A 26,941-nucleotide genomic window follows, 5' to 3' on the forward strand; every position below is an offset into this window, starting at 1 on the left:
TCTTTTCTCCAAAGGTCTCTTTAATTTTCCTGTAGGCTGTATCTATCTTACCCCTAGTGAGATAAGCCTCTACATCCTTATATTTGTCCTCTAGCCATGCCTGCTTAGCCATTTTGCACTTCCTGTCGATCTCATTTTTAATACATTTGTATCCCTTTTTGCCTGCTTCATTTACTGCATTTTTATATTTTCTCCTTTCATCAATTAAATTCAATATTTCTTCTGTTACCCAAGGATTTCTTCTAGCCCACGTCTTTTTACCTACTTGATCCTCTCTGCTGCCTTCACTACTTCATCCCTCAGAGCTACCCATTTGTCTTCTACTGTATTTCTTTCCCCCATTCCTGTCAATTGTTCCCTTATGCTCTCCCTGAAACTCTGTACAACCTCTGGTATAGTCAGTTTATCCAGGCCCCATCTCCTTAAATTCCCACCTTTTTGCAGTTTCTTGAGTTTTAATCTACAGTTCATAACCAATAGAGTGTGTTCAGAGGCCACATCTGCCCCTGGAAATGTCTTACAATTTAAAACCTGGTTCCTAAATCTCTGTCTTACCATTATATAATCTATCTGATACCTTTTAGTATCTCCAGGGTTCTTCCATGTATACAACCTTCTTTCATGATTCTTGAACCAAGTGTTAGCTATGATTAAGTTATGCTCTGTGCAAAATTCTACCAGACGACTTACTCTTTCATTTCTCTCCCCCAATCCATATTCACCCACTATGTTTCCTTCTCTCCCTTTTCTTACTCTCGAATTCCAGTCACCCATGACTATTAAATTTTCGTCTCCCTTCACTACCTGAATAATTTCTTTTATCTCATCATACATTTCATCAATTTCTTCGTCATCTGCAGAGCTAGTTGGCATATAAACTTGTACTACTGTAGTAGGCGTGGGCTCTGTGTCTATCTTGGACACAATAATGCGTTCACTATGCTGTTTGTAGTAGCTTACCCGCACTCCTATTTTTTTATTCATTATTAAACCTACTCCTGCATTACCCCTATTTGATTTTGTATTTATAACCCTGTATTCACCTGACCAAAAGTCGTGTTCCTCCTGCCACTGAACTTCACTAATTCCCACTATATCTAACTTTAAACTATCCTTTTCCCTTTTTAAATTTTCTAACCTACCTGCCCGATTAAGGGATCTGACATTCCACGCTCTGATCTATAGTACGCCAGTTTTCTTTCTCCTGATAATGACGTCCTCTTGAGTAGTCCTCGCCTGGAGATCCGAATGGGGGACTATTTTACCTCCGGAATATTTTACCCAAGAGGACGCCATCATCATTTAACCATATAGTAAAGCTGCATGCCCTCGGGAAAAATTACGGCTGTAGTTTCCCCTTGCTTTCAGCCGTTCGCAGTACCAGCACAGCAAGGGCATTTTGGTTACTGTTACAAGGTCAGATCAGTCAATCATCCAGACTGTTGCCCCTGCAACTACTGAATAGGCTGCTGCCCCTCTTCAGGAACCACACGTTTGTCTGGCCTCTCAACAGATACCCCTCCGTTGTGGTTGCACCTACGGTATGGCTATCTGTATCGTTGAGGCACGCAAGCCTCCCCACCAATGGCAAGGTCCATGGTTCATGGGGGGGATGCTTAAACATAGTTAAGCAATAATATTTTGAAGAGCAATTAAAACTCTATAAACTATTGCATGTCATTTACTTACAGTTGATTCATTTTCAGAGGCAATACTCAAATAAACATTTCAGACATCCGTAACTTTTTGTCCTGAAGCAAAATGAAAAATACATCAAGCAAATGGTGTTTCATTATCAGGCTGCTGTGGCTGTCTTTCTTGTAAGTTTCTTCATTACAAGGATATGAATAGAAGCATGATTGCACTCCATATTTTTTATTTGATAATCCATTTCCTTTTTTCAACATCAGTTTAAAAATGTATCAAGTATTCACATAAATATGACATTGAAATTGATACATGTCAGATAAACACATTACAAAAATGTAATTAGAAAAACTTGAGTTTCATTAATTTTAATGATCCTCAGTCAATAAACAGTAAAATTATGTACATGAATTAAATTTAAACTTCTAGTATTAACAAGTTTAATACTTACATCTGTTTTCATTAAATCCATCATTCAGACATTTGCTAGTTTCTTGGCTATTACAACCAAGTATTGTCAAAAATTAAAGTAAATTATTCATTTCAGTGATCCTCAGTTAAGAACAGTCAAATTATGTACAAGATTTAAAATTAAACTTCCACTATTTACAGACTTAAGACTTACATCTGCTTTCCATACAGCCATCATTCACACAGTAGGTAGTTACTTGGCTGTTACAACCAAGTATTGTCAAAAATTAAAGTATAATAAATTTTCATTAAAATGGTCTACCGCACTTGTTGAGAAACTCATGAATGGAATAGAAGGAGTTGGTCACCAAAAATTCTTTTAAATTATGTTTAAATTGTGCCTTGTCTGAAACTAAACTCTTAATGGTTGCTGGTAACTTATTGAAAATATGCGTTGCTGAATACTGGACTTCTTTCTGGGCAAGAGTAAGTGATTTTAAATCTTTATGTATATTGTTCTTATTCTTAGTATTGATACTATGTACTAAGCAGTTAGTTGGAAAAAGAGATGTATTATTTACAACAAACTTCATTAAAGAATAAATATACTGAGAAGCTGTGGTTAATATGCCCAATTCTTTGAATAGGTTTCGACATGATGTTCTTGGATTTACACTACTCATTACTCTTACTATACGGTTCTCTACTCTAAAAATTTGTTCTCTGTTTGTGGAGTTACCCCAAAATATGATACCATATGACATAATGGAGTGAAAATAAGCAAAATATGCCAGTTTCTTATATTTATATCTCCTATGTCTGACATCATTCGCATTGCAAAGAAAGACTTGTTTAGGCGCTTTAGCAGTTCATTAGTATGTTGCTCCCAACTGAATTTATTATCAAGTTGTAATCCCAAGAATTTAACACTCTCAACTTCTCCTATTTTCATGTCATCATATTTTATACACACACCAGAAGGAAATCTCTTAGAAGTTCTGAACTGCATATAGTGTGTCTTTTCAAAGTTTAACCCTCTTTTATGGGTCTATGGAATGAATAATTAATCTAATCTAATCTAAACGGGTGTCATGAAAGGAGGTTATAAGATGAACATAAACAAAAGCAAAACAAGGATAATGGAATGTAGTCGAATTAAGTCGGGTGATGCTGAGGGAATTAGATTAGAAAACGAGACACTTAAAGTAGTAAAGGAGTTTTGCTATTTGGGGAGCAAAATAACTGATGATGGTCGAAGTAGAGAGGATATCAAATGTAGACTGGCAATGGCAAGGAAAGCGTTTCTGAAGAAGAGAAATTTGTTAACATCTAGTATTGATTTATGTGTCAGGAAGTCGTTTCTGAAAGTATTTGTATGGAGCGTAGCCATGTATGGAAGTGAAACATGGACGATAACTAGTTTGAACAAGAAGAGAATAGAAGATTTCGAAATGTGGTGCTACAGAAGAATGCTGAAGATTAGATGGATAGATCATATTACTAATGAGGAGGTATTGAATAGGATTGGGGAGAAGAGAAGTTTGTGGCACAACTTAACTAGAAGAAGGGATAGGTTGGTAGGACATGTTCTGGGCATCAAGGGATCACCAATTTAGTATTGGAGGGCAGTGTGGAGGTTAAAAACCGTAGAGGGAGACCAAGAGATGAATACACTAAACAGATTCAGAAGGATGTAGGTTGCAGTAGGTACTGGGAGATGAAGAAGCTTGCACAGGATAGAGTAGCATGGAGAGCTGCAGCAAACCAGTCTCAGGACTGAAGACCACAACAACAACAACAATCTAAACAAAACAGAAACAGGGACGTTTTCTACCAGTTTGTAGTCTGTGATCCATTGTGTCACAAAAAGGGACAGAACATTCAAAGGTGCTCAAAGTGGTCAGCATGCACACCAGTCCAAATGCTGGATGAAAGAATTCATTACTGCTTCCAGTGCCGAACTATATTAGAAGCATTATACATTCTTCTATGTTCTCTGGAGTTGTTGAAATATTGTAATAGACAACATCTTCAATCCATCCCCAATAGGTAAGGTAGGTCAGGAGACTGAAGAGGGCGATCCACTGTTCCTCCATGACCAATCAATCTGGCAAGACCCTTCCAGTTCAAAAAATAACGTGCATGTGAGGCATTATGTACTGTACATTTATTGTGTTGGTATTATATAAGCATTCTGATTCTTAGTGGCATTTCATCCAGAATATGAGAAAGAACTCAGGTGAGAAAGTTGGCGTATTCCCTGCTGATGAAATAAGGTCCAATAAATGTAGTATCAAGCATCCCACACCAGACATTAACTTCCCATTGACAGTGATGATCACCTGTCTAAGCCATTGTGGGATTTTGCTAGATCAATACTGCTTGGTGTTTGTATTTTCCTTTCCTCTGTTTGAGAAGGAACATTAATCAGTAAAAAGAACATCAGAAAAGAAGTTCTGTTCGCCAAAGACTTGCTGCAGTGTCCACTGACAGAGCTGTACATGATTATGGAAATCATTCCCATGCAATTCTTAGTGTAAGCATACATGATACAGATGGAGCTCCTGACCTGTTAGAATGAAATGTACCCTGGATTTAGGAATGCCAGTCTCCTCTTCAAGCTATTGTATGCTCACATTCGAGGTCACTGCAACTGAACCAAGAACAATAACTTTGGTAGATTTATCTGTGCAGGTTCTACAACCGATGTCTTACCTTGGTTTGAAACTTCCCATTTGCTGAAATGTCACAATAAGACAAGAAAACATGCATAGGAAGATGGGTTCTTGTCAAGATATTGCTCTCTGTAGAATTCCTCAGCATCAGTAGCATTATGCCTGCCTTCGCCCACTATAAAATAAAACCAATGAAGATGCAGTTCTTAATCAGGGACTGCCTTTACTGTACACAACATGTCATTTAATAGTGGTGCAGCACTGTAATACAAGTACCCATATTGTAAATAAGGAAATGTTATTGCAATTACTGTTCATCTAATTTGCATTCTCCTTACATCGGTAGCTTTTCTACCTCCTCTTCATTGGGGTACATTGCACTCACACAAACCTCCAGCTGAAGACTATTAACTGAAAGACAGGTGTGCATTTTCCTCATGTTTCCAGCTGTTTATTGTCAACTCCAGCAAGGGGAGAATTGTGTTAGTCTGGGTACTTGCACTGTGTGCTACTACAGGAGAGATACAGTCCTGCATGAATTAGCGTGGTTATAGAAAGCATCGCTCATGAAAGACCCAGTCTGCCCTTTTCTCACATGATACACTGGGAACTATGGATGAAGGGCGACAGGCAGATTCCATATTTATAGATTTCCGGGAAGCATTTGACATTTTGCCCCATTGCAGGCTGTTAACAAAGGTATGAGCATGTGGAATAAGTTCAAAGATATGCGAGTTGTTTGAAGACTTCTTAAATTATAGAACCCAGTAGGTTGTCCTTGACAGCAAGTGTTCATCAGAGACATGGGTATTGACAGGAGTACCACAGGGAAGTGCGGTAGGACCACTGTTGATCTCTATATACATATATACATACAGGGTTTGTATAAAAAGTAATGAGGCTGATTTTTTTGCTGACACAACTATACTTCGCAGCGCACGCTCACATGGTGGGGAATGGTAGTGGTGGGTGTCTGGCCGAAAAAGCACGGCATGCCAGTCACCTGCAGGCTATTGTCTCGGCAGCATTGTGCACTGAGTGAACATGTCGCAAAGTTGTTGGTTGTGGTGCAACATGCAGCAAACGATTGAGCAATTTTACACCAACAAGTTTTGTGTGAAACTAAGAAAATCAGGTACGGAAACATTGGGTAGGTGTCGGCAAGCCTACAGTGATGATTGCCTGCCAAAAACCCAGGTTTTTAGGTGGGTGAAGAGCTTTAAAGAGGGCTGGGACAGCACTGAGGATGAGGATTGCTCAGGACGCCCATCAACCAGCAAAACTGATGAAAACATTGACCGTGTGTGCGTTTTATTGAACACCAACCATCGTATGAGTGTCAGGATGATAGCAGATGACCTCAGGCTTGATAAAATGACAGTGCACAACTTCATCACCAAAGAATTGTTGATGAGGATGGTTTGCGCCAAGATGGTCCCTAAGATTTTGTCAGACGTTCAAAAGCAAGCACATGTGAACACCTGCCAAGAAGATCTCTAGAGCCTTGAAGCTGATCCGAAATTTTTATATCACTGGAGACGAAACCTGGGTGTTTCAGTACGACCTGGAGACAAGGTACATGAGTGTCAAATGGCACACCACAGCATCCCCACGTCCTGCAAAGGCTCACATGAGCAAATCGAAGGTGAAAGCCATGCTGATTGCGTTTTTCAACGTCAGGGGCATGGTTCATCATGAGTTTGTGCACCAAGACCAAACTGTCAATGGTGCTTTTTATTGTGAAGTGCTAAAGAAACTGGAAGCCAGGGTCCATCGCGTGAGGCCAGCCATCGCCAATGATTGGAAGCTGCATAATGGCAATGTGCCGAGTCACACCTGCTTCATGGTGACCAGCTACCCAGCCAAGAAAGGGATTCCACTGATTCCCCAAACTAAAAATTTCCCTGAAAGGACAGCATCAGTGGACCCTGGACGAGGTCCGAGCTGCCACAGAGAGGGCTTTGAAGGTTATACCAGACTCAGTGTTCGTGAAGCGTGAAAATCTTGCATGCAGCTGGTTGTTGATTCTCAAGGGTCGTACATTGAAGAATACTAAGTGGCTGTAATGATATCTACAATAAATTTTGATTCACAAGCTCAGTATCATTACTTTTTATACAAACCCTGTACATGATTTGGCTGATAGGGTGGGCAGCAATCTACCATTGTTTGCTGAGGATGCTGTGGTGTATGGTAATGTGTCAAAGCTGATTGACTGTAGGAAGATACAAGACAACTTAGACAAAATTCCCAGTTAGTGTGATGGATGTCAGCTAGCTCTAAATGTGGAAAAATGTAAGTTAATGTGGATGAGTAGGAAGATCAAACTTGTAATGTTCAGACACAGTATTACTAGTGTCCTGCTAGACACAGTCAAGTCATTTAAATATCTGAGCACAACATGGCAAAGTGATATGAGGTGGAACGAGCGGGTGAGAACTGGGGTACGGAAGACGAATGGTCGACTTTGGTTTACCGGAATAATTTTGGGAAAGAGTGGTTCACCTGTAAAGGAGACCACATATAGGATGCTGGTGTGACCTATTCTTGAGTACTGCTTGAGTGTTTGGGATCCACACCAGGTTGGACTGAAGGAAAACATCAAAGAAATTCTGAGGTGAGTTGCTAGATTTGTGACCAGTAGATTTGAATAACACGTAAGTGTTACGGTGATGCTTTAGGAACTTGAATGGGAATCCCTGGAGGGAAGGTGACTATCTTTTCAAGAAATACTATTGAAATAATTTAGAGAACTGGCATTTGAAGCCTAATGCTGAATGATTCTATTACCACCGACATTCACTGTGAATAAGGACATCAAAGATAAGATGCGAGAAATTAGGGCTCACATGGAGCATATAGACAGTCATTTTTCCTTTGCTCTATCTTTGAGTGGAACAGGAAAGGAAATGACTAGTAGTGGTACAGGGTAACCTCCACCACACACCGTACAGAGGCTTGCAGGGTATCGATGTATTTAATGATGTCATTTTTAAGTGAATGGTATACAGTGATATGTATCTGAACAGCTCTTCCGGAGAGGAAGAAGATTATCGAACAAAAAACATATGGCTCTATTTTAAAAAGGTGTACTGCTGATCATATATTTATAACAAATAAGGTAACAAGAAATTATGAATTATTTAAGAATAAAGCAGATGATTCACTGAAAGGCAGAAGCACTGTGTTACCGATATGCATACAAACAAAAGATACAGAGCTTGGCTAGCTTTCAGAATGCACTTCTTTTTCTAGCTGAAGGGAAAACATGCATTATGCTCAATGTACAGATATGGTTACAGGCATGTGCTTGTGACTGTGACTGTGACTGTGACAGAGAGAGAGAGAGAGAGAGAGAGAGAGAGAGAGAGAGAGAGAGAGTGTGTGTGTGTGTGTGTGTGTGTGTGTGGGCGCGCACGCGTGCTTGTTTTTCTTACAGCTGGAAAAAGAAAGTGCATTCCAAAAGCTACACAAGTTCCACACCTTTAGTTGGTGTGCCTATCAACGATGCAGCACTTCTGCTTTTTGGTGAGTTATCTCTTTTATTCCTAAATAATTCGTAATCTTCAATCATAACTTTTCCCATAAAGTTAAAGAAAGGCAGTCATACTGATTAATATCCACCTGGCAGCTAAACTACATTTTCTTGATACACTTGTTTCTTTTGCTTCTAGATAAGAAGTTATTTGAGGTGGTCAAGATAAGAGAGACACATTGTATATGAGCAATCAGTTACTTGTTCCTGTTGTTGTTTGGCCTTCACTCCAAGGACTGGTATGATGCTGCTCTCTGCACAATTCGATCATGTACAAGCCTCTCCATGTCTGCATAACTATTATAGCTTACAGCCATTTCAACCTGTTTACTGTACAAAGATGTCAGAGGGGCAGATGGAGTTTCAGGGCACTCTCTTGCCCCTGAGATGGAAAACTGCCCCAAAAATGCAGAAAAATCAGCAATGATCAATGACATGAGGATGCAGAAGGCAATGGAAGCCACTAAATTAAAGACACATAATGTGTATCTACAGGACACATGACCTGTCATTGAAAAAGTGTTATGATGATCTCTATTGGCAAATGATTCAGGGCTAATCCTCCATTCAGATTTTCAGGGGGAGACTGCCAAGGGGGAGGTGACCATGAGAAAAAGATTGAGTAACCAATAAAAGGTTAATATTCTACAAATTGGGCAAGTAATGTCCAAAGTTTGAACTTGTTAGGGAAGCTAGAAAATCTGAAAAGGGAAATTTTAAGGCTTTATCTAGATAGAGTTGGAGTCAGTGAAGTGAAACAGAAAGAAGGCAAGGATTTCTTGTCAGGTGAGTACAGGGTAATATTAACAGCAGCAGAAAACGGTATAACAGGAATAGGACTCATTATTATTTGGAAGATAAGGCAGAGAGTGAGTTACTGTGAACAGTTCAGTAATAGAACTGTTGTCATCGGAATGGACAGCAAACTAACACCGATGATGATAGTTCAGGTATACATGACAATGCCACAAGCTGAAGATGAAAAGATAGAAAAAGTGTATGAGGATATTGAAAGGGTAATTCAGTATATAAAGGGAGATGAAAATCTAATAATCATGAGGGACTGGAATGCAGTTGTAGGGGAAGGAACAGAAGAAAGAGCAACAGGAGAATATGGGATTGGTAGCAGGAATGTGAGAGCTGAAAGGCTAATTGAGTTCTGCAACAAATTTCAGATGGTAATAACAAATAGTCTGTTCAAGAATTATAAGTGGAAGTGTTATATGTGGACAAAACTCGGAGATTTCAGTTAGGTTACGTCATGGTTGGGCACAGATTCCAAAATCAGATGTTGGATTGTAAGGCACATGTAGGAGCAGATATAAACTCAGATCGCAATTTAGTAACAATGATGAGTAGGCTGTAGTTTAAGAGACTAGTCAGGAAGACTCAATGTGCAAAGAAATGGGATGCAGAAATACTATGAAATGAAGATATGCTTAAAGCTCTCTGAAGCTATAGATAGTACGATATTGAATACCTCAGTAGGCAGTAGAGTTTAAGAGGAATGAACATTTTTTAAAGGCACTCACACAAGTAGGAAAGAAAAACATAGGTGCAATGAATGTAACTGTGAAGAAACCATGGGCAACAGAAGAAATACTTCAGTTGATCGACGAAAAAAGGAAGTATAAAAATGTCCAGGGAAATTTAGAATTACAGAGATACATGTCACTTAGGAATGAAATAAATAGGAAGTGCATGGTGGCTAACACAAAATGACTACATGGAGAATGTAAAGAAATCGAAGTAGAAATGGTTGTTGCAAGTAGTGACTCAGTATACAGAAAAGTCAAAACAACCTTTGTCAAAATTAAAAGCAATGGGAATTCCTCTCAAATGCATAGGAGACAGCAGGTAGATGGAAAGAGTAGACTGAAGGCCTAATTGAGGAGGAAGGACTTGTCTGATGACATGATATAAGAAAAAACAGGAGACAATAGGGAAGAGATGGGTGATCCAGTATTAAAATCAGAATTTAAAAAAGCTAAAATCATTGGGGGAAATGGCAACAAAATCGACTATTCACTTTTGTGTATAGAATGTATGAAACTGGTAATATTCCATCATCAGACTTTCATCCACACAATTCCAAAAATTGAAAGAGCTGACAGGCATGAGAATTATCACATAATCAGCTTAACAGCTCATACATCCAAGTTGTTGACAAGAAAAATACACAGGAGACTGGAAAGGATAACTGAGGATTTGTTAGATGATGATAAGTCAGGCTTTAGGAAAGGTAAATGCACCAGAAAGGCATTTCTGACATTGCAGTTGATAATGGAAGTAAGACAGATGGAAAGCCAAGAAATTTCATAGGGTTAGTCACTCTGCAAAAAGTGTTTTACAATGTAAAATGGTGCAAGATGTTCAAAATCATGAGAAAAATAGGCATAAGCTACAGAGAAAGGTGGGTAATATACAATATGTACAAGAACCAAGAGGGAACAACAAGTGCACAGATTAAAAAAGGTGTAAGACAGAGATGTAGTCTTTTGCCCCTAACGTTCAATCTATACATAGAAGAAACAATGTTGGAAATAAAAGAAAGGTTTATGAATGGGATTAAAATTCTAGGTAAAAGGAGATCAGTGGCAAGATTTGTTGATGACATTGCTATTCCAGTGAAAGCGAAGAAGAATTACAAGATCCGTTGAATGGAATGAACATTCTAATGAGTACAGACTATGGACTGAGAGTAAATTGTAGAAAGACAAAAGTAAGAGAAGTAGCATAAATGAGAACAGTGGGAAACTTAACATCAGAATTAGTGATCACAAAGTAGATGAAGTTAAAGAATTCTGCTACCTAGGAGCAAAATAATCCATGATGAACAGAGCAAGGAGGACATAAAAATCATATTAGCACTGCCAAAATGGAGATTCCTAGACAAGATAAGTCTCTTAGTATCAAACTTAGGAAGAAATTTCTGAGAATTTACATTTGGAATACAGCATTGTATGATTAGTAAGATATATATTGTGGGAAAACCAGAACAGAAGAGAATAGAAGCATTTGAAACATGGTGCTGCGATACCGACAAGTAAAGAATGAGGAGGTTCTTCGTCAAATCAATGAAGAAAGGAATATACGGAAAATACTGACATGAAGAAAAGATAGGACGGTAGGACATCAGCTAAGACAAATCATGGAATGGTACTAGAGGGAGCTGCAAATGGTAAAAACCATAGAGGAAGACAGAGGGAGGAATACGTCCAGCAAATAATTAAGGACATTGGTTGCAAGTGCTACTCAGGTGAAAAGACTGGCACAGGCGAGGAATTCGTAGCAGGTGGCACCAAACCTGTCATCTCTCTCTCTCTCTCTCTCTCTCTCTCTCTCTCTCTCTCTCTCTCTCCACCCTCCCCCCTCACTGCCCCCCCTCCACACACACACACACACACACACACACACACACACACACAGGCCTGAGTCTTCCTCTACAATGTTTACCCCCCAAACATTCTTCTCATTACTTCCCATACGCGTTTCGCCTAATCTTGTTCTAAGGCATCATCAGTGGGATCTATAAGGGTGCAGTTTTGTTAGTTTTAGATTATGAAACAGTTCACATCACGATCTTTTTGTAAGAAAGTAATTACTTACAATTTATTGAACTGTGTTTCCTTACATCTGGTCTGGAGGTCACACTACCACTTTTATTACTGCCATATACGCACAACTTTGCGTTCTGACCTTCTTCACACTGTTCACCATGTTTCTCATTCTTTCCTGTGGTGTACTATGTTCTTTTGCCACTCGAAAATAACTATTTTGCCGGACACTGCTTTTCACAATGTAAATATTGTGACTCAGTTATGTGCTTTCCTCTTTGGCATGTTTACCTACTTGTTGCCAACCTAACAAAGTGCGAAGTATATGTTCAAGACTAACTTCTATTCATGAGGTTTATACCTTGTGTGTGTGTATGAGCGATAGAGAGAGAGAGAGAAAGAAGGCCAACAAGTGCCCCCCCCCCCTTTTTTTTGAGGGGGGTGGGGAAGGTTGGTGGTTTGTATGTTTGTATTTTATGGTGTTGCGCTAGCTGTTAGCAAGTGGTTGAAAACTTTGGTGACAGCGGACTTGACTTTTCGTTTCAGTATTCTGTGGAGGGGTTCTGGATAAATGAGTGTAAAAATGTTGGGTGGTATTATAATTACATTGGACAGTATTATTATATTGATTCTCTTTGGGAGTGTTATTCTATTATTTTACCTATCAGTGTAAATAATGAATTGCTTGGCATGTACACTTGGTCATTCAACAGGGTTTTTCTTTCTGCTTTGGTTTTCTGTATGTGTTAATTTTCTTGCAGGGTTAGTAGGTGTTCTTTATTGTTGATCCTAATTATTTTCAAGTCATCTTCTCTAGTGGTTGGTTTGTGGTCATGTTCTCTTAGGTGTTCTGCAAATGTGGAGTGGTTTGTCCCATACTTCCAGGCTCTCATGTGTTCTTTGTATCTGACATCAAAAGTTCTACCTGTTTGTCCCATGTATATGCCTTCACAAGTGTTCACTGTAGTTGATATATAGCTGCTTTCTGGTATATGTCTCTGTTTATTGACAGTTTTGGAGAGTATTTTTGTATAGAATTGTCTGTTGTGTATGCTATGTTTATTCCCTGTCTTTTGAAAATGTTGGTGATTTTATGGGTGAGTTTGTGTTTGTATGTCATTGTATACCATCTTGTGTTTTCTTTCATTTTTTTCTGATTATCATGTGTAGTTGTTATGGGACTGCTTGTTTGTTTTTGGTTCTGTTGTGTTCTTGTCTGTGGTTTGGTGCTTTCAGCTTTTATCTTACTTTTAATTTCATTGTTTAACTGTGTGATTATTGTAACCATTACTTTGTGCTATCTGCATTATTATGTCCAGCTCTTTTTGCTAGCTTTCTTTGGTGAGTGGTACTGTGTTGAGTCTATGAAGCATTTGTCGAAGTGCTGCTTGCTTTTGTCAGTATGGGTGGTTTGAGGATTGGGAAATGATGTCTGTTGCTGTGGGTTTATGGTAAATTTCAAATATATGGTTATTGTTATGTTTTTTTATTGTTATATCCAGGAAGTTAATTTGGTTATTCTGCTCTCTTTCAACTGCGAATTTTATATTTTTATGTATCTTGTTGATGTCAGTATGTAGTTTTTCAATTTTTGTTTTTGGTTAATCTATTAGGCAAAAGATGTCATCCATATACCTGAACCAATATAATATGTTGCATTCTTTTGCTACTATTTTTGTGAAAATGATCTGTTCAATGCGGTTTAAAAAATATTTGCTAAGGCCCCTGAAACTGGGGACCCAACTGGTAATCCATCTTCTTGTAAATAAAATTCATTATTGAATTGGAAGTAATTTTGTTCTGTAATGAGTTTTATTAATGTGTGTATTTCCTTAATCTGTACATTGGGGAGTTGACTATAAGTTTTCAGGTTCCTATCTATGATTTCTATTGTCTCTGGTACTGGTATGTTGGAATACATGCTTTCTATATCAAATGAGAGGAGTGTTGCTGTGTTTGGGTTTTTTATATCTTTTATTTGTTATATTAGCTGTGTAGTGTTTTTAATGGTTCTGTCTTCTTGTACTTTGAAATTTTCAGACTAATTTTAATATGTACCCTGCAAGCTTATAAGTGGGGGATATTCTGAAATCCAGTACTGGCCTCACAGTCTCTCTCTCTCTCTCTCTCTCTCTCTCTCTCTCTCTCTCTCTCTCTCTCTCTCTCACACACACAAACACACACACACAATGTAGTATAAATGTCATGAATAGAAGTTAGTCTTGAACCTGTACTTCGTACTTTGTTAGGTTGGCAACAAGTAAGTAAGCATGCCAAAGAGGAGAAACACATAACTGAGTCACAATATTTACATTGTGAGAAGCAGTGTCGGGCAAAATAGTTATTTTCGAGTGGCAAAAGAATATAGTAAACAACAGGAAAGAAAGAGGAACATGGTGAACAGTGTGCAGAAGGTCAGAACACAAAGTTGTGCTTATATGGCAGTAATAAAAGTGGTACTGCGATCTCCAGACCAGATGTGAGGAAACACAGATCAGCAAATCATAAGTAGTTATTTTTTTACAAAAAGATCATGACGTGAACTGTTTCATAATCTAAAACTAACAAAACTGTATCCTTATAAATCCCACTGATGATGCCTCAGAACCAGATAAGGCGAAATGCGTATGGGATAAATAAATTAAGTAGCAGCAGGAAAGGCAGTTTTATTTACAAAACAAGTATTTATATTCTTGCTGCGGAAGATGGCCACGCAAACAAACTTGTTCCTTCTCATTTCCTAATCTAATTCCTTGATGTCTCCAGATGTGTCCAATCAAATGATCCCTTTTTTTAGTTAAGTTGTGAAACACACTCTTTTTTCCCTAATTCAGTTCAGTACCTATTCACCAGTATTTGATTTAGCCATGTAATCTTCAGCATTCTCCTGTAGCACAACATTCTCTTCATGTCTGAATTGTTTATGGTCCATGATTCATTTCCCTAAAAAGTTACACTCCACACAAGTACCTACATAAAAGACAGTTAAATTTGTATTCGCTGTTAACAACTTTATCTTTTTTGGAAATTCTTTTATTGTTACTGTCAGTCTGCATTTTGTATCCTCTCTACTTCAGCTACTGTTAGTTTGCTGCCCAAATAGTAAAAAACATTGACTACTTTCAGTGTCTCATTTCCTAATCTAATTTTGTCGACATCGCCTAATTTAATTTAACTAAATTCCATCAACTTTGTTTTGCCTTTGTTGACAGCCATCTTACAACCTCTTTTCAACACTTTATCCATTCCATTCACCTAATCTTTCAAGTCCTTTGCCATTTCAGACAGGATACACTGTCATTGGAAAACCTTAAAAGTTTTTATTTCTTCTGCCTGAACTTAAATTTCTTTTCCAAATATTTCCTTGGTTTCCCCTAATTGCTCAATGTACTGACTGATCAATGTTGGCAGGGGGTACAACTGTGTGTCACTGCCTTCTCAACTACTGCTTCTCTTTCATATCCTCCAACTCTTATAACTGCAGCCTGGATCTGTACAAGTTGTAGATAAATTTCAGCTATCTTTATTTTGTCCCTGCTACATTCAGAATGCCAAAGAGGTTTTTCTAATCAAGATAGTCAAAAACTTTCTCTCAATCTGCAAATGCTTTTCTTCGGTCTTTCTTCTAAGACAAATCGCAGGGTCAATATTGCCTCTTGAGTATCTACATTTCTCTAGAACCCAAAATGATCCTTTCTGAGGTTGGCTCATACCAGTTTTTCCATTCTTCTGTGAATAATTTATGTCAGTATTTTGCAACCATACCTTATTAAACTGATGGTTTGGTAAAAAGAGCAAAAAAAGAGAGGAATGGGAAGGGAAAAGACGGGCAGGTGCGTTGGCAAATGGCGGCACACAAAGATGGTGAGAGAACGAGAATAGGGATGAGATAATAGGACAAAGGGGGTGGAAACTGTTGGGTGGAGGGTGTGGGGCAGTAGGTTACCATTGGTTGAGGTCAGTATAATTCTGCAAGAAGAGAGTGTTGTAAGGATAGCTCCCTTCTGTGCAGTTCAGAAAAGCTGGTGGTGGGGAGGAGGATCCAGATGGCTCATTGAAGCCAAATTCTTTAAAGTTTCAAATGTATAGCACCAACAAAAACATATTACTGCATTACTATAAACATAATGATTGTTTCAGACAAAGAAGGATTCATGACATATTGGATTCTTGTGTGAAAGACTGTTGGTCTTCTGTTACTAACAAAAATAAGATCCAGGGATAAGAATACTACATCCATGTTTCACAAAACTGTTTGTGCACAGCACTTTTAGAGAATAAATGCAAACAATTTTGAAAGGCAAAGGTCCCGAGTTCGAGTCTCGGTCTGGCACACAGTTTTAATTTGCCAGGAAGTTTCAATTTTGAACTAATTGATAAACCTAACAGAACTGGCACAAAATTTACCACACTCTACTCACAAAAACACAGTAGTGCTGTTAACAGAATGACAACAACAGAGCTATTGTTATTTTTACAGCTCAGCAGCAAAATCAATATGCAGTTGAACACTACTAGTAATGCACAAAAAATCAAATAAATAAATAAGACAACGAAAAAAAGGGACTACTTACAGGGAACATTTTTGACACGAAAACAATAAGTGGGGCTTCCTTGCTGCTGTTACAGTCCATAAAAGCAGATCGTAGGGCTTGTGTTGGTACAGGAAGTGTGTCAAACCTCTGTGTGTGTGAACACATAAGTTTTTCTGCTTTTTCCTGAGAAATATGAGATGGTGAAGGTAACTTCGTGCAGACCATATCTGTAAACATGAACAAAAACTTAATAAAAACCGTGGACAGAACTAGTTCAGTTGGTATGTTTTAAGCACACAATGTGCATCCATCTACACTGAAAGCAATTTTCAGAACTGCAGCATTTCACACAACTGTATTTTGAAATTACAGCAAAAACATAGATAAAAACAAACGGATGTACAAAAGAGAACACGAGCGCGCGCGCGCGCACGCACCCACGCACGCACGCACGCACGCACGCGCGCACGCACGCACGCACGCACCCCCCCCCCCCCCCCCCCACACACACACACATTATTTCCCTCTCATTTCAAATGATGCAGTACCAAGTATCTGTATTCAGAAGCCTCTCCCCTAGTTAACAATAGGTACTACACAAAGGTTTAACTTTTAGCCACACAATTTGCACCCAGTTAGCAACTGCGATGAGCATTATAGGTGTACAGTCAACATTACCATAACATGTGATTACTAAATAGCAGTCTTGCCAGTGAAGTACTCTCTGTTGATGCCATGAGCTACATATAACACAAACTTTATGAATTAAAGGGAATCAAACAAATCAAAAGCCAGAATTCTAAAATAGAAAGTGGCAGCTATATCTCGATTATCATTATTGTTTCCAGAAATAAAACTTATAATTTCACAATTTTGCATATACTTAAGCCTATAAATAGTAAAGGAAAGAGGATCAGGGTTTAACTTTTCATCAAATCATCACAGACAGCATACAAGTTTCACTCAGACAAGAGTGAGGAGCAAAAGACTGGTAGTGTCTGTCTCAAAGAAGACATCTTCGAACTTGCCTTGAGCTTCCAGAATGAGATTTTCACTCTGCAGCGGAGTGTGCGCTGACATGAAACTTCCTGGCAGATTAAAACTGTGTGCCCGACCGAGAATCGAACTCGGGTCCCGAGTTCGATTCTCGGTCGGGCAGACAGTTTTAATCTGCCAGGAAGTTTCTTGCCTTGAGCTGTTTATGGAAACTAAGGAAGTTCTAACTCTGGATCGTTAGAAAGAAATTTGAACCTGGTAACTCCAAAATGCATGTCCAATATATTAAACATTGCACATTTTCAAGGAGAATAAAAAAATCCACCTTGTATGTTTTTTGAATATATTTCTTGCCAAGTAATATTTTTACTGAAAGATCTGTAAGCTGTACAACAATGGCATCTTCTTGTTGTGACTTCTGATATTTTCCCAGTAAGACTGATAGATGCAATGATTTTGAGCATCCAACTTAATTGGCAATTTATTTAATGCTTATTATTTTGACATCTGCTTGACTTGTATTTGTCAGGTGCTGCGAGCAGTGATCTTACTTGTGGGTTAAAATACTGTTGCCAACATGGTTGGGTACACAAAAACATATGTAATAAAGTGGAACATATACAGCCACCCTTGCAATGTTATTTAATATATGGCTTCCAGTTTCAGTGCTTCAGTTCACCATCTTCAGGCCTTAACTGATGTTGAGGGTGTTAACTTTCATTTTCATAATTTTCATCAGATTTTTATTATTGCTTCAATGTCTCATGTCCAAAAATGTCCTTTACAGTAAATGACTGCAAAAGATACAAAAAAATAACTGGATAAATCATGAAGTAAAAACAGCAAGAGAGAAACTTAGACTTTTCCAATATGCAACGATAAATAATAACAATAATAATAGACAAAGGTAGAATTTAAGAACTATCAGGATTACTATAAAGATCTTCTGCTAGAAACTAAAAGTAAATATGTAGCCACAATTTTAAGAAACTCTACTAACACAGGTTTAGCTGTTTGGAAAGTAATAAATAGCTTTAGGGATTGTAAGGACAGATCAACAAGTGATTTTACTATAAACCATAAAGGGCATATCATGAAATGTCAATGTCAGATTGCAAATGTTTTTAATGAGTACTTTTCTTCTGTTGGAAAATCTGTCAATGACCATTTTAAGACTCTTCAGCATAGATATAGGGGCATTCCAATCAAACAAAGCATATACTTGGCCCCAACCAATAACAAGGAAATCAAAAACATAGTAATGTCATTAAAAAATACAAAATCAGCAGGCTATGATGGATTGTCTATCAGTTCACTGAAAAGATGCATAGACAACATATCTGATGCCATGGCCACAGCAGTAAATGATGTAATTGCATCAGGTTGTTTCCCAGATACTCTAAAGACAGCACAAGTAACCCCGATTCACAAGAAAGGTGATAAATCTAAAATTGAAAACTACCACCCCATCTCAATCTTACCTGCATTTTCTAAGGTAGTTGAGAAAGTTATTTATACTAGACTAATGACACTCCTGAGTCAACACAATTTAATATTTGAAAATCACAATGGCTTTATGAAAAACAAGTCAACATCAGTAGCAGCAGCACAATTAATAGACAAAATAATAACGGCCATAGAGAACAAGGAGTATGTAACTGGGGTGTTCCTTGATCTAGAAAAAGCTTTTGATTGTGTCAACATCATCATATTACTTGACAAGCTGTGGAACCTGGGTATCAGAGGAACTGGCTATGAGCTAATAAAACCATATATGAGCAATAGAAAACAATTTGTCTTGCTTAAAACAAACAGTGGGTCTTACAAATCTAAAATTACAGACATCAAATATGGAGTGCCTCAAGGTTCTGTCTTGGGACCCCTTCTTTTCTTGATTTATGTTAATGATATACAGTATTGTTCTCCTAACTGTACAAAAATATTGTATGCACATGACACATCAATAGTGTGTAAACACAAAGACTATGAGAGTCTGGAGGTACAGTGCAACAGTGTAACTAACGAAATAGTCAAGTATTTTAATGAAAGCCATCTAAATGTAAGTGCCTCAAAGACTGCAATGATGGAATTTAAGACAAGGAAACAAATAGAATTTGACATGAAATTATCCATAGGAAATGCCATTGTAAAAAAGGAAAAATGGACAAAGTTCTTGGGAATTACAATCCAGGACAGCCTCAAATGGGACATGCATATTGATTCTTTAGCATGTAAGCTGTAGAAGAATGTGTTTGCTATAAATATGATTAGCAAATATTGTAAGGACATGGGTGTACTAAAAACTGCTTATCATGCCCTATTTTCATCAAACTTAAACTATGCTGTAGAAATATGGGGTGCAACAACTCAAGCCAACCTAAGTACATTATTAATACTACAGAAAAAAGTTATCAGAATTATTTGTGGTGCCAAACCTCGAGAATCATGTCAGAATCTGTTCCCAAAATTAGGTGTGCTTACTATTATAGGTGTGTACATATTGAAAGTTATATTGCTTGTGAAAACAATAAATCCAAATTTCAACTGTGACCTGCACCAATATGATACAAGGCAAAAGTTCAGATACCATGTAAATAGCCACAGAACAGCTTTTTATGAAAAAAATACACTTCATGCTGGGCTGAAGTTAGCCAATGCCCTACCAAAAAGTCTCACAACCCTTCCAACTAACAAATTAAAAGATCAGCTAAAAAGAATACTAATTGAAAACCCTTTTTATTCCCTAGACAAGTATTATATCTGTATGAAAAGTGTTTCATAAGTATGTCAAGCTCATAGTTTTAAGTAACCTACAACTAATATAATGTTGATAAAAACAATATTTGTAATATCGTGATTGTATAATACCAGACATAAAATCAATCAAAATGTAAAATTTATTAATACAAATAAATCTTTAGTTTGTAATTTACAAACTGACGTATTCAGAAGAATAATCTGTATGATGTCCTGAAACTGTATTATTTCTAGGAATTGTATTTGATTATTCGATGTTGAATAAATATTATTATTATTATTATTATTATTATTATAACTCAAATCGTGTATACAACTGTAGCTGACGCCATCAATGTCAGTTACATCCTGAAACTGGTGTACTAAAGCACTGAAACTGGTAGCTACATAATAAACAACATCGTAAGAACGGCTGTAGGTATTCCATTTTATTACAGGAGTGAATGACCGAAGTCCCCCAAACCTCCAATCTGAATGATGGACATACAAAAACAAAAACATATGTTTTACACTTGATGTTGTTATTAAATTAGATATCTTCTCAAACTGTCGACTGGCAGAATTCACCCATGTGTGCAACATCACCATCAGTCATTTGACATCCACTGATGGATATAGGCCTCCTCTAAACTTTTTAGTGCACTGATGTCTCCAACTATATGCATCCAAGTTGCTTCGCTGTGTTTCTTATGTCATCAACTGACCTTGCATTCCATTAGACTGCCATCCCATCCTCTCTCCCCCCCCCCCCTCCTTGTAATGCAGTCATAATATCTTTCACCTACCATCCACTCACATGGATATTTGATCTGTCCGCTTTTGTTTCATGTTCATTACTGTTGTACGTACAACTTCTGCTCCAGTCCATACATTGGGACATTTGTTACTTTTCCTGTCTCTTGTAGTAATTCCCAACATGCATTTCCCCATGGCTCACAGAGTAAGTTTCAGTTTTTGAATATTAGAAGTTCATATCTGACTTCCATAACTCTTAACTACTAGTATAAACTGATTGTCAACTTTGGTAATGGAATGTCATTCATGGAACACAATTATTTAAGTAGTAAAGGCAAAACACACACACACACACACACACACACACACACACACACACACACACACACACACGATTGTGCACAGAGCAGTGGACTGAAAGGGGGAGATACAGGAAGAGGCACAATGTGGAGAAGTGGATGTGGGTGCAGGACAGGTGAAGTTAGGGTCATGGAGCAAGGGTGGAGGTGGGTGTGATGCTAGCTAGTTAGTTACATGTTCCATAGATCATCTGAAAGATTCATTTATTGAAATGATGTGAAACAAGTCAGTTCACAGGCTATGTGCACATGGTTAGTGTTAACACCGGTGAATACATTACTATTTTAGTCCTACTCATGGAACTACACTTAAAAACAAGTCTGCCTAGGCCTAGCAGAGATTGAGGCCAGGAGGATTAAAGGATCAAAGAATGTGTTGCAAGCATAAACCCCATCTAAATAAACCACAGAAGCTGATGTTGTGGAGAAGAAATCTCATGGCACTAGTTGAGAAGTAGCCACTGAAATTAAAGATGTTGTACTAAACTGTGTGTTTTGCTACTGAGTGGTCAGTTCTGCTCCTGGCCACAGGTTGGCAAGGATCATTCATTCGGGTACACAGCTAGTTGGTAGTAATGCTCAAATAAAATGCTGTGCAGAAATTATAGCAAATCTGGTATATTATATGACTGGTTTGATCTTGTGATATGAAGGACAACCCCGTGGCCAAACTGGAGTAGGTAAAGTTTGTTTGTTTACTTACTGCTGCTTAGGCCTAATTTTTCGAGTGTGCATTTTTAGCATTATACTGCAATTGTAAGTGCATTTACTATAGTTTAGCTGATTAAATACATTCATTAGGGTGGTTTCAAGCTCACCTTTAAAGGTTTTTCTTTTATTTGTGTATTAATCTAGTAATCGCGAAAAGTTCATTTTGTTTACATTTCGCGGCTTTGCCTTACAAGCTGCTTTCAAGTTCTAAGGCCTCCGACTTGTTTTCTCCAGACTGGAAAGAGATAGAAACATGCGCATTGTTTTAAAATGAGGCCGCGTTCATTGTCAATACGACCCAGAGATGGCAGCACCGTACGGCAGATGGAATTTTACGGCCAGCGGCGAGAATGAGAACTGTTTTAAATACTTAAAATGGCGACGTTTACCTTACTTGAACAGTGTGCAATCATTCGTTTTCTGAATTTGCATGGTGTGAAACCAATTGAAATTCATCGACAGTTGAAGGAGACATGTGGTGATGGAGTTATGGATGTGTCGAAAATGCGTTTGTGGGTGCGACAGTTTAATGAAGGCAGAACATCGTGTGACAACAAACCGAAACAACCTCGGGCTCGCACAAGCCGGTCTGACGACATGATCGAGAAAGTGGAGAGAATTGTTTTGGGGGATCGCCGAATGACTGTTGAACAGATCGCCTCCAGGGGTGGCATTTCTATGGGTTCTGTGCTCACAATCCTGCATGACGACCTGGAAATGCAAAAAGTGTCATCCAGGTGGGTGCCACGAATGCTGACGGATGACCACATGGCTGCCCGTATGGCATGTTGCCAAGCAATGTTGACGCGCAACGACAGCATGAATGGGACTTTCTTTTCGTCAGTTGTGACAATGGATGAGACGTGGATGCCATTTTTCAATCCAGAAACAAAGCGCCAGTCAGCTCAATGGAAGCACACAGAGTCACCGCCACCAAAAAAATTTCGGGTAACCGCCAGTGCTGAAAAAATGATAGTGTTCATGTTCTGGGACAGCGAGGGCGCAATCCTTACCCATTGCGTTCCAAAGGGCACTACGGTAACAGGTGCATCCTACGAAAATGTTTTGAAGAACAAATTCCTGCACTGCAACAGGGCTGCGCGTGTGCTGTTTCACCAAGACAACGCACCCGCACATCGAGCTAACGTTACGCAACAGTTTCTTTGTGATAACAACTTTGAAGTGATTCATCATGCTCCCTACTCACCTGACCTGGCTCCTAGTGACTTTTGGCTTTTTCCAACAATGAAAGACACTCTCCGTGGCTGCACATCCACCAGCCGTGCTGCTATTGCCTCAGCGATTTTCCAGTGGTCAAAACAGACTCCTAAAGAAGCTTTCGCCGCTGCCATGGAATCATGGCGTCAGCGTTGTGAAAAATATGTACATCTGCAGGGCGATTACGTCAAGAAGTAACGCCAGTTTCATCGATTTCGGGTGAGTAGTTAATTAGAAAAAAAATCAGAGGCCTTAGAACTTGAATGCACCTTGTACTTTCCAAGTGAGCATACTTAGTGTTATACTGCAATCTTAGTGCATTTGCTATAAATTAACTGATTAAATACATTCATTAGTGTGCTTTTCCCCCCATGAACCATGGACCTTGCCGTTGGTGGGGAGGCTTGCGTGCCTCAACAATACAGATAGCCGGAGGGGTATCTGTTGAGAGGCCAGACAAACATGTGGTTCCTGAAGAGGGGCAGCAGCCTTTTCAGTAGTTGCAGGGGCAACAGTCTGGATGATTGACTGATCTGACCTTGTAACAGTAACCAAAATGCCCTTGCTGTGCTGGTACTGCGAACGGCTGAAAGCAAGGGGAAACTACAGCCGTAATTTTTCCCGAGGGCATGCAGCTTTACTATATGGTTAAATGATGATGGCGTCCTCTTGGGTAAAATATTCCGGAGGTAAAATAGTCCCCCATTCGGATCTCCAGGCAAGGACTACTCAAGAGGACGTCATTATCAGGAGAAAGAAAACTGGCGTACTATAGATCAGAGCGTGGAATGTCAGATCCCTTAATCGGGCAGGTAGGTTAGAAAATTTAAAAAGGGAAATGGATAGGTTAAAGTTAGATATAGTGGGTATTAGTGAAGTTCAGTGGCAGGAGGAACAAGACTTTCGGTCAAGTGAATACAGGGTTATAAATACAAAATCAAATAGGGGTAATGCAGGAGTAGGTTTAATAATGAATAAAAAAATAGGAGTGCGGGTAAGCTACTACAAACAGCATAGTGAACACATTATTGTGGCCAAGATAGACGCGAAGCCCACGCTTACTACAGTAGTACAAGTTTCTATGCCAAATAGCTCTGCGGATGATGAAGAAATTGATGAAATGTATGATGAGATAAAAGAAATTATTCAGGTAGTGAAGGGAGACGAAAATTTAATAGTCATGGGTGACTGGAATTTGAGAGTAGGAAAAGAGAGAGAAGGAAACATAGTGGGTGAATATGGATTGGGGGAGAGAAATGAAAGAGGAAGTCGTCTGGTAGAATTTTGCACAGAGCACAACTTAATCATAACTAACACTTGGTTTGAGACTCATGAAAGAATGTTGTATACATGGAAGAACCCTGGAGATACTAAAAGGTTTCAGATAGATTATATAATGGTAAGGCAGTTATTTAGGAACCAGGTTTTAAATTGTAAGACATTTCCAGGGGCAGATGTGGACTTTGACCACAATCTATTGGTTATGAACTGTAGATTAAAACTCAAGAAACTGCAAAAAGGTGAGAATGTAAGGAGATGGGACCAGGATCAACTGAAAGAACCAGAGGTTGTACAGAGTTTCAGGGAGAGCATAAGGGAACAATAGACAGGAATGGGGGAAAGAAATACAGTAGAAGAAGAATGGGTAGCTTTGAGGAATGAAATAGTGAAGGCAGCAGAGGATCAAGTAGGTAAAAAGACGAGGGCTGATAGAAATCCTTGGGTAACAGAAGAGATACTGAATTTAATTGATGAAATGAGAAAATACAAAAATGCAGTAAGTGAAACAGGCAAAAAGGAATACAAATGTCTCAAAAATGAGATCGACAGATGGCTAGGCAGGGATGGCTAGAGGACAAATGTAAGGATGAAGAGGCTTATCTCACGAGGGGTAAGATAGATACTGCCTACAGGAAAACATTCCATTAGAGCTACTGACCGCCTTGGGAGAGCCAGTCCTGACAAAACTCTACCATCTGGTGAGAAGGGTGAGCAAGATGTATGATACAGGCGAAATTCCCTCAGACTTCAAGAAGAATGTAATAATTCCAATCCCAAAGAGAGCAGGTGTTGACAGATGTGAAAATTACCGAACTACCAGTTTAATAAGCCACAGCTGCAAAATACTAACGTGAATTCTTTACAGACGAATGAAAAAACTGGTAGAAGCCGACCTCGGGGAAGATCAGTTTGGATTCCGTAGAAATGTTGGACCATGTGAGGCAATGCTGACCCTACGACTTATCTTAGAGAATAGATTAAGGAAAGGCAAGCCTACGTTTCTAGCATTTGTAGACTTAGAGGAAGCTTTTGACAATGTTGATTGGAATACTCTCTTTCGTATTCTGAAGGTGGCAGGGGTAAAATACAGGGAGCGAAAGGCTATTTACAATTTGTACAGAAAGCAGATGGCAGTTATAAGAGTCGAGGGACATCAAAGGGAAGCAGTGGTTGGAAGGGGAGTGAGACAGGGTTGTAGCCTCTCCCCAATGCTATTCAATCTGTATATTGAGCAAGCAGTAAAGGAAACAAAAGAAAAGTTTGGAGTAGGTATTAAAATCCATGGAGAAGAAATAAAAACTTTGATGTTCGCCGATTACATTGTAATTCTGTCGGAGACAGCAAAGGACCTGGAAGAGCAGCTGAACGGAATGGACAATGTCTTGAAAGGAGGGTATAAGATGAACATCAACAAAAGCAAAACAAGGATAATGGAATGTAGTCGAATTAAGTTGGGTGATGCTGAGGGAATTAGATTAGGAAATGAGACACTTAAAGTAGTAAAGGAGTTTTGCTATTTGGGGAGCAAAATAACTGATGATGGTCAAAGTAGAGAGGATATAAAATGTAGACCGGCAATGGCAAGGAAAGCGTTTCTGAAGAAGAGAAATTTGTTAACATCGAGTATAGATTTAAGTGTCAGGAAGTCGTTTCTGAAAGTATTTGTATGGAGTGTAGCCATGTATGGAAGTGAAACATGGACAATAAATAGTTTGAACAAGAAGAGAATAGAAGCTTTCGAAATGTGGTGCTACAGAAGAATGCTGAAGATTAGATGGGTAGATCATATAACTAATGAGGAGGTATTGAATAGGATTGGGGAGAAGAGAAGTTTGTGGCACAACTTAACTAGAAGAAGGGATAGGTTGGTAGGACATGTTCTGAGGCATCAAGGGATCACCAATTTAGTATTGGAGGGCAGCGAGGAGGGTAAAAATCGTAGAGAGAGACCAAGAGATGAATACACTAAGCAGATTCAGAAGGATGTAGGCTGCAGTAGGTACTGGGAGATGAAGAAGCTTGCACAGGATAGAGTAGCATGGAGAGCTGCATCAAACCAGTCTCTGGACTGAAGACCACAACAACAACAACAACAACAACAATAACAGTGTGCTCTTCAAGCTTGCCATTAAAGGTTTTCCTTTTATTTGTGTATTCTTCCAGTAATCGCAAAAAGTTAGTTTTAGTTACATTCAGCTGTTTAGGCCTAATTTTTGAATGTGCATATTTAGCATTATACCACAAATTTAAGTGCATTTGCTAATAGTTTACTTACATATTAGTTTCCAAAACATATTTAGTGTCCTTTTCCTTCTGTATTTAATATATTACCGTTATCACTTAGTAAATCTCTTTAACTAATTTCCAAACTTCCATAGATATACTAAGTGTGTGAGGAAAGTTAGTTCAGGGGTTTTTGTGCAGCTGTTGTGACAGGTGGTTTCATTAGGGAAATTGTAGCAGTGTGGGAATTGGGGAAGCAAACGAGACTCTTCCATTCTTTTGCAGGGTTTGTTCAAGAGAT

The 26,941-nt window shown here is 38.6% G+C and overlaps 1 protein-coding gene across 2 annotated transcripts in view; it reads right to left on the reverse strand.

The window, feature by feature from the left end:
* Positions 1-26,941, reverse strand: part of LOC126199308 (elongation factor-like GTPase 1) — a 630,571-nt gene that overhangs the window by 523,714 nt on the left and 79,916 nt on the right. For both annotated transcript variants that reach the window (XM_049936141.1, XM_049936142.1), the window contains one exon: positions 16,400-16,587. In XM_049936141.1, the coding sequence (XP_049792098.1) occupies positions 16,400-16,587 (188 nt within the window). The remainder of the gene's footprint in view (positions 1-16,399; positions 16,588-26,941) is intronic.

This window comes from Schistocerca nitens, chromosome 8 (genome assembly GCF_023898315.1).
Source record: "Schistocerca nitens isolate TAMUIC-IGC-003100 chromosome 8, iqSchNite1.1, whole genome shotgun sequence".
Classification (NCBI taxonomy): domain Eukaryota; kingdom Metazoa; phylum Arthropoda; class Insecta; order Orthoptera; family Acrididae; genus Schistocerca; species Schistocerca nitens.